The sequence below is a fragment of the Eutrigla gurnardus genome, assembly GCF_963514095.1.
Source record: "Eutrigla gurnardus genome assembly, chromosome: 2".
NCBI lineage: Eukaryota > Metazoa > Chordata > Actinopteri > Perciformes > Triglidae > Eutrigla > Eutrigla gurnardus.
Genome location: NC_139916.1, coordinates 19,440,875 through 19,455,642, shown reverse-complemented (window position 1 = coordinate 19,455,642; position 14,768 = coordinate 19,440,875). Strand labels below are relative to the sequence as shown.

The following is a 14,768-nucleotide window of genomic DNA, read 5'->3' as shown; positions in this document are numbered from 1 at the left end:
AACTGGCAACAGAGTGTGAGGGCCTCTGGTGGCCGGTTAGAGGACTGCAGGTCCGGGGAGTGCGAGGAGGGAACATGGGCTGGGGGGAAGTGAGCAGGAGCTGGAGATGGGGTCAGAGAGTCAGGCCAAGCAACACAACACAGACGGGAAGGCCTTGCTGACAAATATGCATGAAGAGAAATAACATGTTCAAATGGAGGATATGTTTGCGAGGTTCAATTGGTAAGGTACCCTCAGATAGTAAAACCTTCACGGTAAATCTGTAGGAAAAGGATGTAGCTCTTACAAATATTACAATAAGATGGCTTAAAAAGGATGTCCCTGCCTATGCTGGCTGGTTGACAATTCTAAGAAGTATAAACATGGAGAGAGTCTTGTCCCTTTTGAAGAGACAAGTCTGTTACTGAGATTGGAAGGAATGACTGTCTTGATTGCAGTGGGTTATCCCACCGCTGACAGACAAAGATGAGAAGATTAATGTTTACAGAGGATTTTCCTCATTCTGTCAATCTCAGCACTGCGTTGGAAATGTTTCTTTTGAAACTGTCCATCTGGTGTGTGTGTGTGTGTGTGTGTGTACTTACTGTGTTAAAGGGCAGAGAGGCTGACAGGGCAGCCTCTTTGGCTCAGCTTGAGTAACAGGGACTCTGTTCCTCCAACACAATCTATGTATGGCCATCCAGAACGTGTATGCCAGTGCTGCAGTTATAAATAGTTTAGTAATTTAACAAATGTGTTGAAAAACACTTGTGATAAAAATGGTGTTTTGCTGGTCAAAGGGGTGGCAGTGATACTCTCAGTCATGTCTGTTGTTGTGTGTCTGTTTCAGAGTGCTTCTGACGGTGGTGGCAGTCCTCTCGTCATATTCCATCCATCTACTGCTAAAGTCATCCGGCATTGTAGGTATGTATGCGGCCTGACTATGCATTTTCTGACTCAAGTATTCAACTTATCTATCGTTGTATTCATTAAAATTCCTCCAGTGCATTTCCATACTATGGGGAAACGTGTGCCCCGGCTGCTTTCCAATCCATTCTCAAATAGCATCAACCATACACAACACATAACAGGACACCGACATCAGATCACTGCCCCGACAAGATTTATTAACAAGGCAGCAATTATAAAGCACCCACAACCTCAACAGAAACACCATCAGTGTAGGTTGTTCTATTATATTATATTATATTCTACTTCAAATGAATTACCACCTTTTGGATTTGCCCACATTGACAGAAAGATTAGATATCTCCTTACAGTCCTAGATCTTGTTAGTGTGGATTTAACACATTGATAAAAATGCTCTTTATTCTGTAATGTGTCGCTCAGGTATTCGTGCCTATGAGCAGCTTGGCTACAGGGCCTTTGGGACTCCGGGGAAGATGGCAGCAGGTATTGCCATCACGCTGCAGAATATTGGAGGTGAAGTCACACTGCCATCTGTCCTCACACTTACACATGCACACGTTTTAAATTGTCTTCTGATTTTTCTGGGGAAATACTTGTCATATTCTTTGATTTTGAGAGGGGAGGCTTGGGATGAGTACTGTATAAGCCTCTGTGTAGTTACATTGTAACTCAATGGTGTATTTGTATCTCCTTTCCACAGCCATGTCCAGTTACCTGTACATAGTCAAGTACGAGTTTCCTCTGGTCATCCAGGCCTTTCTGAAGGTGGATAAACCTGGAGGGTGAGTGGTCAATGCATGACATTTATACTATGCAGTAACACAAGTTATATACTGATTTTTCATAAGAGGAGTACATGTCTGATCAGTATGTAAATTCATCCATATTCCCACCCTTTTTTCTCTGAACTTCAGTCAAAAGAGCATGTTTATGGTTGCAATCCTTAAGATTTCAGTCCTAGCTTTGCCCATGGTCACTGGTCGTAATAGCCAGGATAGTTTTACACAACAGCAAACATCCTTGAGCATCTTACTTAGCCTGGAATACAACTACTGATTGATCTGTTAAAGCTATGGTCTACTCTACCTCTGTGCTCCTCTGAGCTCGTATCTCCCCTCGCAGCCTCCCACCTCCCTCTTATTTTACGAAAATAATTCACCAAAATGTGTTTCTGAAAACATTTTATGCGAGAAATAAGCTATGCAGTTGCTGAATCTGTCTTTATTTTAGATCGACAACGGTCAGTTTAAAAGATTTTCGAGAAATTGTGGGCGGCGGCGCCCCGTCTCTCGAAACTCGCCCGCAACGCGACGGCATTGCACGGCTTCTTACATAGACAATGAACGGGAACATTCCCTCTGGGTATGAACTCAGGCAGGACACCGTTTAGTTTCCCGGTGTGTCCGGGACTTCCACAACACGTACAAAGCAGTAATAGTGTTTATTACGGCCATGAATGATGAAACATTATCGGTGTAAATGCAGCGGGTGCCGGTTGGATTTCTCTCTCACCCCGACTGCAGAACGTCCCCGATCCCAAACTGCTCGGCGATCGCTCGCATGGCTACTATTGGATGAATTTTGGCTCAATTGACAAATCTTTCAAATCGTAGACCAGAGCTTTAACAGTGCAGCCAAATACAAATACATTTGATTGAAATAAACGTAATTAATAGAAACAATAGAAATTATGCTTAAAATACACATAGTTCAGTGTGACTTTGGTAGACAACATCACCTGCTCATATAAAAGAAAGAAAAAGTAGTGGGACCTCATGCAACCGTCCCATGTGTACAAATATTTCAGCCTCCACATGCGTCAGGCTGGGCCAGTTGGCGGGCCTGGCGCTGCTCTGGATGTACTGAGCAGCTGGTGTGAGAACAGCTGTGATAGTGACCCTGGAGGAGGAGAGCCGCACGGCCACCAAGAAATGCTCACAACAAAACACAGCTAGACTCCATGGCCGAAAACGTAAACCATGGGATATCACTGGCCGGCGCAGGTGGCCTCGGATACAAACAACACTCACTTCCTTGGATGGGATTTTCAGTGTGATGTTACCCCCTTACACCTTAACCCTTACCCCAGTTAGAGCCTCTCCTTACGTATTTGAGGGGGGGAATGGGAGCATATTATATAAGTATAAACCAATATGGAGAACGGAGACTAGCTCTGCTTCCATGTTTGCTCACAAATGTTCAGATTCATGTGTTGCACTACATAAAGTCACTATACAGGTGACTGTGGCACCATGTCCACATTGTGTTCTGGTGTCAGCTCTGCTTCTCTGTGCAGCAGTGCTGCAGGCCATGGTCACTGGTTATTTGAAATGACAGACTAGATTTCATCCCATCAGTGTGTGTGTTTGTATTGTTAAACTGTACAGGCGATGGACAAAACAATAGAGGCCCCTCAAAATAATGCAAAAGAATACAATAGTGCTTAAAAATACAATTATACTGTCATGATAGAGCTTATATATTATTTTTAGATTTGATTAAAAAGAAATTCATCTCCAAGATGTTATCCAGTGTTTAGTTTGAAAAAAAAAAGTTTTAGTTTGAATTTTGAAAAGAAATGTGAAATTGTGAGCAAATAATAAAAAACGGTTGCAGAGCAAACACTGGACATACTGAGAAAGTATAAACTGATTTAAACTTGTGTACAATGTCTTCTCGCAGCAGGAAATACTAGAATTTTTGCAAGAATATGAACATATTATCTAAAGTGGATAATTGGATTGACATTATTAATGATATTTTCAGGATGTGAAGAATTACTTTTTCTATTAAAACGAAAAACTCAAGTTTTTGACAAGAATGGAAAGTTGGACTATGTATCTTTTTGAAGGTGAATCACTGTCTTTATCGTAACCTTAGATTTGAGTATCACGAAGGCACACCCCAACATTCTGGATGTGTTTATTAAGTTTGGGTTGCAGCTTCTTATTTCATTTTCAATTTTTATTTTGTTTATTTTCTTTATTGGTCCTTATTTACGGGCTGCACAGTGGTGTAGTGGTTAGCACTCTCGCCTCACAGCAAGAGGGTCCCGGGTTCGATCCCCGGGTCGGCCCGGGTTCCTTCTGTGTAGAGTTTGCATGTTCTCCCCGTGTAAGCGTGGCTTCTCTCCGGGTTCTCCGGCTTCCTCCCACAGTCCAAAGACATGCAGGATGGGGATAGGTTCATTGGTGACTCTAAATTGCCCGTAGGTGTGAATGTGAGTGTGAATGGTTGTTTGTCTCTACATGTCGGCCCTGTGATAGACTGGCGTCCTGTCCAGGGTGTACCCTGCCTTCGCCCAATGACAGCTGGGATCGGCTCCAGCCCCCCCGCGACCCTGAATACTGGATAAGCGGTAGAAAATGGATGGATGGATGGATGGTCCTTATTTACTTCTGAATTATCTATTTTAACTAAGTATTATTGCTTACTTCTACAACCGTGTTTTGCAGAAACTTCGGATCTGCATATTTTTCTGTGAAAAAATTATGAAATTAACAGTGTCATCGGTTTTAGTTCATGGAGTTTTTTGATGCTCTCTGAAAATAATTACCTTCACTAAGAAAGTTGTTGTTTCCTGATTGGTGTGTGAATTGCATTGTATGGATTTCTGTCCTCTCTCTACACGGATGGGCGTTTGTCCATTTGTGCCTTTGGATGTGTGTCACTGAACCTGCTCAGTTCACACGCACAATCAATGAGCACCTGATGCTGTCTCTGTGTATTTGTTCAACCAGTCAGCTTATCAGGTCCGCTGGTATTTCAGCGTGGAGAGTGGTGCATGTATATTTGCTTATCAAGCTTTTGTCCCTGTTTGTGATTATTAGTGATTGTGCATGTGTGTGTTTGTAAATGTATTACTGTATGTGTGTGTATCAGTGTGGGTGAGATATTGTGACCCTGGTCCAGATGGCTGGAGGGCAGGATGACAACAGGATGGATGAGCCTCTTCTCGTGTGTGTGTGTGTGTGTGTGTGTGTGTGTGTGTGTACGTGCATAGCCAACAACATCTCTGCAGTGTCTCCCACCTGATAAAAGTCAAGGAAGGAATCATCCCCACTGTGTCTTTCTAAAAATAGCCATGGCTGTGCATGAGCCAGCAACATGTGGGCGGTTGTGTCAGTGGTTGTCTGTCATATGTTTTGCCAGCCACCTCACATGATGCTGTTCTTTAGATTGGCAGTGGAATTTAGCAACACTGTCTTTGCACAATGTTTAGTCATACACAGCGTGCACACTTTGACTGTTGGCTTCCATGTCACTACAATGCTAAGTAGTAGAAGTTAGCAATAAACTGTACCCTTAGTTAGTGACATTACTAGTCAATGACAGTATGTGACCCTCAGAGCATTATTATAGAATTTAACAACTATTTATCCCACTATGTAAAGATATAGCAGAGTAATGTCTACCTGTTAGTTGTGTGTTATATGAACCTCTCCTAAAAACACAATACAGAGGAATTAACCACTGTGTCGTAGCTTCAGCCACAGTTCTTCGTGTCCAGTGGTACAGCGAGTAAAGAGGCTTTATTTTTTCCACTCTAGATATTTGATTTCATGGCAACCAGTTTAATTCCTGTACACTTTTGTTCAGCTATGAATAAAACTGCTTGGCATAGTCGTGCAGATATAAAATAATCCTCAACCAGTAACTGCTTTTTCCATCGCGTAAGCCTTATTTGTGTGCACCTAATTTCCAAGCTGTTCACCCACTTTCCCTCATGTCTTCTCAATCAATATCTGACACAGTGCAAATGCTTAATAGGATTGAGACCAAATCAATGGATCCGCTGTCTTTCTCTCTCACTGCAGTGAATGGTACCTGAACGGGAACTACCTCGTGATCATTGTGTCTATAGCAGTAATATTACCGCTGGCTTTCATGAAACAATTAGGTGAGTATTTATGATATATTACGGTCCTATCTCATTAGCCTTTCAGTCTGGGCTTCCCTTTTAAATTCTGTGACGTTTTGCCTGATTTGTTTAACTTCCTTATCAGTGGCAGTGGTGGTCACAAATGACAATTATGGGCCAGTTTTAAATGCTGCACTATTACAGAACAAGTAGACCGTCGCACCAATACACCTGAAGGAATCCAACTTTGTTTTTCTCTCAACCTACATAGTCTTGCTTTTATAAAATATTTTGTTAAGTCAACTTCTGGTATATTACTATTAAATCAAATGCAAAATCATGAATGTCCTAAGCCATGAAAATATAGGAATGGAGCTATGAATATGTCCCTTGGTACATGGCTTAAACCCCTACTTCTTTAAGTCACACCTGATTTCATTGGATAGCCATGCATGATAATTGTGAGACTGAGTGGTCACTCACTGTAGAATAAAGGGCATTTGTTGCTTGTGTGACTCAAATCCAATGTGTTTTTGCAAGTTAACCCAAATGTCATGCGTTGTGAATCACAGTGTTTCAGTACCTGAAACAAAACAGATTAGTGTACCTCACTAGTGATTAGTTATAAGAGCATTTGTATAAAACCCTAACTCAGACGACATGCTAATGAAGTGTTTGTGTTTCAGGATACCTGGGATACACCAGTGGTTTCTCCCTGACCTGCATGGTTTTCTTCCTCATTTCGGTATGTCCTCTGACTCTCCGTGTACCTCCATGCAAACTAGATAGATTATGTCTTGCTTCTTGATTCCAGCGCGTGATAGTACGCTGCCTTAATGTTTCTGTCGACACTTTCTCTTTCACCTCCCCACTATCTCTTTAGCATTCCGACTCTCTCCACTCATTGCCATGGACTAAAGTCTGCATGCTGTGCTTCCAGGCTGTGTTGGTTCTCTGTCTTTCTCTGACCTACTTTTGGCTGTTCGAGCTGTAATCCACACATCGGTCTTCTCTCTCTCTCTCTGGCTCTCTCTCTTCTTCTGGTACCATATTTTCCATCTGTCTTCCTGCTAACTGTGTCCCACAGTCTTTTTATCCTGCCTAATGCCTCTCCTCTGCACTGCACAGGTCATCTACAAGAAGTTCAATACCCCGTGTCCATTTGTGGACTTTGCATTCAACAGCACTGCCAGTGTGCTGAATGTCAGTGCCATGGATCCTGGTGGGGAGCCTGATCCTGCCTGTATTCCCAAAATGGCCAACCTTAACTCACAAGTAGGTTTTTTTTTTACGCACATTACTCAGTCTGAAACTGCAAATCCACCTCCACTGTCATGGGCACTGACAGCCACCCACTTATGTCATGGTCATCTTCAGCATGTCGCCAGCGATGGTTCACAATCCAAGCATGGAAATCACACTTGGTTTGAAGCACTCAGTGGCACTCTGGGCTTTTATCAAGCGTTTAATGCTAGACAATAGTGTGCGATTAATGCAAGGCTCAAAGATGGACAGTGACCCCTGAGCTGTCTGCTCCCGTCAGCAGAGGACTTTAGATTGCTTTGGCATTCGGTTGCTTCCAGTGAGATCATCAAGTTTGCCCTTTGTGGGCCAAAGAGATTGGGTAATGAATGAAATGGGAAAGCCCTGACATTTTAGTAAGCACCCTTTCTTTTTTACACGCAGTACATGCCTTCACAACAGGATAGGGCTCTTAATCACAGCGAGATGCTCAATTTAGTGTTTTGTAACAATGCATTTAATTAAAACACCTTAAATTCCCAGAGCATTAACACATTCTGACTAGTTCATATCAAGTATTCATTAGCATCCTTTAAAGATGTATACGATTTTTGCCAAGCTGGGCTAGTAATACCAATCCCAGCTGCTTAGCAGCTTACAAGCGAGGCATTCTTAAACAGGCTAAAGCTGGTCCGCAGCCAGGCCCAAGTTAAACAATTAGCTCTCTGTGGTGTGTCTGAAGGAGTAATGGGTAGTAAAGTGCGAGGTTGGTGGTAAGACGTCCGGGCTGGCGCTGCTGTATCTATGGTGACCTGTTGGGGGTTCATTTTCAGACGGCCTACACCATCCCCATCCTGGCGTTCGCCTTTGTGTGCCACCCCGAGGTCCTGCCCATCTACACAGAGCTGCGCAAGTATGTCGTCACGACGGAAAACTCCTGCTAGGTTTTGAACAAGAACTCAAGTTGCATAACAAAGAGGAAATGCACCATGTCTGATCTGTGCTTGGCTGATCATAACCTAGTCACATGCACTGCCTTCACTTTATTTTGAAATGCGTTTGCATTGCTTGTATGATGTAGCATGTTGTTAGTTATAAGGTATCAGTTTGCTTTGAAGCGCTGCTGCTCGTTTTTCTATGATTGATTGCAATGTGTTATTAAAACTTAAAGTGGCCCTGCAGCAGCTGAAATGGTATTTTATAGATGCTGGCACTCATGCTTTATATATGGGCATATACAGTCGTTTGACTGTGTTTATGTTTATGTGACATCACATAGCAATATCTTCTGATTTCAGTCCCACCAAGAAAAAGATGCAGCATGTGGCCAACATCTCCATTGCAGTCATGTACGGCATGTACTTCCTGGCTGCCCTTTTTGGATACCTAACTTTCTATGGTGAGGCCTGGTCCGCCTCCCATTGCAGAATATTCTATCCTATCCCGCCTCATTTTGCTTCTTACTTTTATTTCTTCATTCATGGTATTTGTTTTCACGCAAGTCTATATAATAGAACAGTAATCCTGAATGCTAAAAAAGCATCCTAATGCTTGTGCTCCCTCTAGTGGTCATATCGTATATTTTACTATTACCATTTATTTTGCTAACATTATCTACTGCACTGAAACATCATGATTTAGGAAGGTTTTATTAGATAAAGTAGAATTTTACAAATATTCTTTTAAATGTGCCTGCTTTTGCATTACTATCATTGCTATATGTTATAATGTATACATTATATTTGTACTAGTTTCATGAGTACATATGAGGTTTTGCCAGCTGGTTTGAGAAGGCATTTTCTTCATTCATCATTGTTGGACCTACTCTATTCTCTTCTTCTTTGATATCTTTCAGGTGAAGTGGAAGCAGAGCTGCTTCACACCTACAGCCGCATTGATCCGTATGACACTTTGATTTTGTGTGTGCGCGTGGCCGTGCTCACTGCCGTCACACTCACTGTACCCATTGTGCTCTTTCCTGTAAGTACAATTTTAGCACCTTGGGTTTACACAATGACTCACATCTGGCAAACAGTAAAGCAGTTATTTTCTTCTTGCAGTGAGAATTGAAAATTGCTTTTTTTTTTCATTGTTGTCATAATCAGGTACGAAGAGCGATCCAGCAGATGATGTTCCCCAACAAGACCTTCAACTGGCCCCGCCATATCGCCATCGCCTTCGTTCTGCTCACAGTCATCAACCTGCTGGTCATCTTTGCGCCCAACATCCTGGGCATCTTTGGAGTCATTGGTAGGCTAGACCAACACTGGGACATCTAGACAGACTCAGTAGTAGAGACTCCCAGACAAATCCAGAGTCAATGATCTTTTTAAATCCCAGATATTAGTGGATTATGAATTTATATTTATATTTACTTTAATCAGGCATCCATATAATCACGGCAGTGCTGTCAGACTTTTAGCAGCAGTAAATGAGAACTGGAGGGAGTGAGTATTGATGGAGGATTGGTTTCATGTATAACTTTGCTCTTTTTGCCTGCATTCCAGGTGCCACATCTGCCCCTTGTCTCATCTTTATATTCCCTGCTGTCTTCTACATCCGCATCGTACCCAAAGAAGAAGAGCCAATGCGCTCGTTCCCCAAAATCCTGGTGAATAATAATAATAATAATAATGACAAAATTAAGTTATTTTTATTTTATATTGCCAAAGGTGAGCATGACAACAATGACATTTGTAGAAGGTAAAACAACAGTGCAAAGAGTGGTGGGATCAATATGGAATGATTCATGTAGCAGGTTGTTTTATATACATATGGCTTAGATTTGTGATGATATTTAGTCTATTCAAACAATTAAAATATATGTATATATATATATATATATATATATATATATATATATATATTAATATATGTAGTATAATGTAGCATTGTTTTAAATGCTGTTAATACGTATTGCGTATCAATGCCAGTTGGTGGCAAAAAATATATGTAAAGAGAACCTTACAGGTTAGGTGTTTAATTTATTTTTTTTAGATAAGCTTTAAAACTGTCAAGTATATTTCATCTCTGACCACATCTGCAGCAAGTAGAGACTGCACTGGAAATGCTTGCACTGTTAAGTTACTATCAAAAGGAAAGACCATATTGTTTTTTAAATTTGAAATTCTTAAATATTGATATATGTATCAACCTACATTACATTAAACAGTATTGTTGGGATATACACCAATCTGATTCTTTCACCTGAGCTTTGGGTATCAGCCAATGTTTAACTAATAAGCTAGATGACTCACTGGTTGAGGTGACTTGGATCACTCTTTTATGTGTAAGGCAGTTAAAAACCATTTACATTTTCAATGATTCAGTTTGAAAGTTGCTGTGAAAATGATGTCACTGAAACTGAAAAGATGCATTAATTTACTGTTCCAATGGTGATCACTCTATCCCCTGTTCTCTTGTCACTCTCTCCAAATCAATCACTCCTCTCTCCTAGGCTGCCTGTTTTGCTGGGATAGGCTTCCTGTTTATGACAATGAGCCTCAGCTTTATCATCATTGATTGGACATCGGGCAACAGCCAAGCCAGCAGTGGTCACTAGGCACCACCTTCCACTTTTTTTCAGGTTTTATATTGTCCGTGTTGTACTGTTACAGTTTTTACTTTGAATGATGTTTGATGTTGAAGATGCTCTATCTTTTCCATTAGAGAATATTGGCCACTGAGAAGGAGTCTAAAGTTCAGGACGGCTCTCAATGTCTCTGCAAATGCTCTCACTCTAATGACGTTACACTGTACTCTACATCCTGTCAAACGGTGACTGCAGATCCAGACCGCTAGAGTTTCCTGGAAAGGTGACGGTTGGATTTACAAATTGGCCAGGCGCATAGAGATTAATGTTGATTTTTGGAGGCTGTGCCTTGTGAGATGGATGTAAAACAAAAAGAGATAAGTAAGAATATAGAAATCTGCTGTCTTTATAGGCCTGTCCCTGCGTTGGTTGTGAGCATCTGCCATCCTGTCTTGTCCCTAAAATGATATATGATCTGCACACTGTCACTCAGATTATAATAGATACTCTGAGGCACATCCACTTAAACTGTTGAATGCAAAATGTCTATTGAATGATATATAATTATTTCATGATTTTTATGTCTATAATTATTATTATTATTAAGTTATTTGAATAACTACATATTTGCCATTCTGTGCAACTGCAAAGTAACAGTAAAAGCTATTGCACAGAAAGAAAGATAACTTAAATAAATGGTTCAACATTTTCAGAAAATACGCGTACCCACTTTCACGCAGAGGGGCTTGATGCCACTCTCGTGTTCGTCCGTAGTACATGTGAATTAGCAGCTAGCAGCCGGTTAGCTCAGCTTAACGCCAGAGAACGTTGAACCGTTTCTTTAAAGCGTGCAGCCGTTAGCTCCTGCTCCACTAATGTGTGCTGCTGCTGCTGCTGGTTATTTTAAGGCTTGCAGGTGTTAATGTTCTCGCCTCTGACAGAGCGGGGTGCAAAACCACCCGACAAGAATGTGGTACAGGGTTGTGAGCACATTTATCATAACATTCCTACACAATATGATAAAGATGTATATTTTTTATTATTAATCACTACTTGATGAAAAACCTCAGACGATGCAGTATGGACTGATGATCCTCGGGTTAGGAACGTTTTTCAGTGGTTCTTAGACGTCCAAATCACCACATACAACAAAGGCATAGTGAGTTTTATTTTTCTTCTCCAGTATGACTATATAAATGAAAGTTATAAAGGGTACCGATGGCCTCGGCAGGTGGATTGTACGGATCAAAGTGATTCAATGAAATGAGAAGAAGTAAGTCACCGCACAGTGTTGGTACTGGTCGAGCAGGGATGAGTTTTACCCGAATGACGTGTTGTTTCTGAACATTTCCTGGAAGTAATCAGAGATAACCAAAACAAACAAACAACAGGGTCACTTCATGAAGTGCTTAGCAACAGTCTGTGTCCAGCACAAGCTTGATCCCAACAGAAATGACAGACATTCCTGTCTCTTTATCCATCTAGAAACGTTAGTCTTTAGCAATAGCACTTTCCATTGATAAGCACAACTTCTTGTCGCCATTAATAAGTGAAACTCGAGAAAAACGCCCTGTGAGGAATTCACACATTTGATGGATGTGATTCACAGGCATGTCCTTTTTTTATATGACTAAATCTTTGGTGAAGTAATTGGTCTAATGTAGATTACGAGCAAATTAGCTTCGATGGTATAATATGGATGTCTTCTTGAACATGACTTGAAATAAAGTCAAGATTAGTTTTCCTGTGAGCCCCCGGGATCATTTTACCTCCTCTGGTCTGTTTTGTAGATAAAACAACTGATTCGTGTTGTGGAGGATTTTAAGTGTCCGTGTTGTTTAAAAAAAAAAGAGAAGAAAACATGGCTCCACTGTATTTGAACTATAGTAGGCTACCTATATGCATTAGTGTTGTGGACCTGGACCTATTCTGATCAGAAGTATAATTCAAGTGTTCGTCTACTGCCATTGATAGATTAACTGTTGTTTTAAACTACATGTTTAATGTGTATTCATTTGAATCAGATCCAGTGATGACATACAAGACCTGTTAATGATTGATTTTATGTGTTCTTTTTCTTCTTATATTTGTCTTTTATAGTCAGTGGCATATCATCAGAGGTGTAGTTCGGGTCGATCCTGACTTCCTTGCTGCTTCAACTAACTTCTACTACTAGTAATTAGTGAGCTGGTGTACTCACCTACATTTTAATATATTTTTAAGGATAAACCCTGTTACACCAGACTACAGTGTGTGCTGTGTGGGTAAATCAGTATTATCCAGAAAATGTATCACATGACAAACCTCCTTTAATCCAGTTCCCTTTGTATCTAGATATTTGGTTATCTTACTGTATCTGTGAGCAGAGGGAACCATGTGAATCAGCCAATGGGGCGTAACATAGTGTTTGGTGTTGTTTATCCAATGCAAGGGTTATATTTATCCCCAACTTCCTGTTCCTGGTTTGACCTTAGTAAGTTTTCCAGTGGTGCACGCACAAAAACACTTCATAACCTCACAACATGCAAAAAATATAAATAAACACAAAACAGCTAAGTGAGGGGATACACTGTGTTAGTGGCTGAAACAAGACTATCTCTGAGGACCTCTATTTAGATCACAGTGTGGTTAGTCCCCCTCTTTGCGTGATTTATTGAAATGTGTATGATCGAATAGTAACATATTAAATAATGACATTGGCAAGCATTTATAAATAATGTATATAAACGTATACCCTTTATATTCTGTATGGATATCTAGTTTGTACAATGTAAATAGCAATTAAAGTTTTAGTCCAATTAAAAATATAAATGTGATAATTCTCAAAGTGCTTTTAAACCTGTCTGTCCTTCAATTCATGTCGATTTTCTTGTATCTCTATATATTTTAATATTTTGCTGGCAGTTATTGTACTGTAAACAATGTTGCAATAAAGATAATGAGGTAACAAAATTTGCTTTCTCATCATCTGTCAGATATGACCATTCAGAAAACGGGAGATTGAATGTGCCTTCAAGGCAACTCTTTATATTTTACACAAATCTGTGATTCCAATGTTTTTAGTCCTTTGCGTATATTATCATAATCATTTTAGCATTTCATTGGATTACAATTATGTGACCATGGATCTATAATGCATCATTCGGTTTATTGCAATTTATTGCGTGGATAATGTGAGAGGATAAGCATAATATAATTTAATTGGACCGTTGTGGCTGTATAAACTTGAAATCAAATATTTTCATTCATAAATATATCCTTTATTATATGGTTTTATTTGTATTTATTTTTTATTTATATACTATCTCACACATGAATATAATTATATTCAACTAAATTGTCTCTGGCAAAAAAAAGGGTAATTGTGTAAATATGAAAAAGACTTGTGTAGAAAAAAAATGTAAGAAAAGGGAGTTGTTGATAGGGTCAGGAGCCAGTCCACAAGGTGACACTAGAGTACGCCTACTGTTAGGTGTTGTGGCACTAGGCCATTATGGAAGGTAAAAATGTTGGGGTTTTATGGAGCGTCTGCTTTTAAGTGTTAATTGTCTAGTTTGTATTGGGTCTATTTTGAGTCTCAGTATTGCCATCATATGTTCAAAGGATATATATTTTTTCTCCACCACTTTAATCTGACATTTTAAATTACAGATTACTTTGCAAATTGAGAACATTTTTCAAGACTAAACATTGAGATAAACATCATGAAATGAAATATGAATTATTGTTATAGTCTACTGTTAATATGGCTCCATCTCTCAACTAGAAATGTTTAAATGTATGCTAAAATATTACTGCATCAGTAATAATAATACAATTAAATATCTATATTAATATAACATTTTGAGAGGGGGCATTATGACTTATTTTTGATACTTCAAGTATATTTAGTCATTCATATTTGTGTAGCTAGTCAAGTACAACTTTTAGTCTTGTATTTTTACTTGTAACTGACTGTTTTACAGGGTAGTATTTCTACTTTTACTTAAGTAAACAATCACTGTTGTATTAAGCCCTATTCACATTTACAGTCGGTTGTGAACGGAGTGTTATTAACATATGGTTCAGGTCTACTGGTTAATGGTGCTAGCTGTTGGCAAAGTGTCGGTTATTTAAAAAACAAACAAACAAACTCCTCTAGTCTTTTTTCTGGTCTACTGTTTGGTCACGTAAGCACCGGATTTCGCCACCTGCGGCAGTAGAATTCAGCTCTTGAAGGTACCA

The 14,768-nt window shown here is 39.9% G+C and overlaps 1 protein-coding gene across 2 annotated transcripts in view; it reads left to right on the top strand.

Annotated features, from left to right (window-relative positions):
• LOC311019944 (sodium-coupled neutral amino acid transporter 3-like) overlaps positions 1–13,496 on the top strand; it is a 31,445-nt gene extending 17,949 nt beyond the window's left edge. For both annotated transcript variants that reach the window (XM_084019611.1, XM_084019612.1), the window contains 12 exons: positions 830–903; positions 1,330–1,422; positions 1,610–1,691; positions 5,727–5,809; positions 6,457–6,515; positions 6,899–7,045; positions 7,846–7,925; positions 8,311–8,411; positions 8,868–8,992; positions 9,118–9,262; positions 9,520–9,623; positions 10,470–13,496. In XM_084019611.1, the coding sequence (XP_083875737.1) occupies positions 830–903; positions 1,330–1,422; positions 1,610–1,691; positions 5,727–5,809; positions 6,457–6,515; positions 6,899–7,045; positions 7,846–7,925; positions 8,311–8,411; positions 8,868–8,992; positions 9,118–9,262; positions 9,520–9,623; positions 10,470–10,574 (1,198 nt within the window). In that variant the 3' untranslated portion in view covers positions 10,575–13,496. The remainder of the gene's footprint in view (positions 1–829; positions 904–1,329; positions 1,423–1,609; positions 1,692–5,726; positions 5,810–6,456; positions 6,516–6,898; positions 7,046–7,845; positions 7,926–8,310; positions 8,412–8,867; positions 8,993–9,117; positions 9,263–9,519; positions 9,624–10,469) is intronic.
• Positions 13,497–14,768: the final 1,272 nt, after the last annotated feature.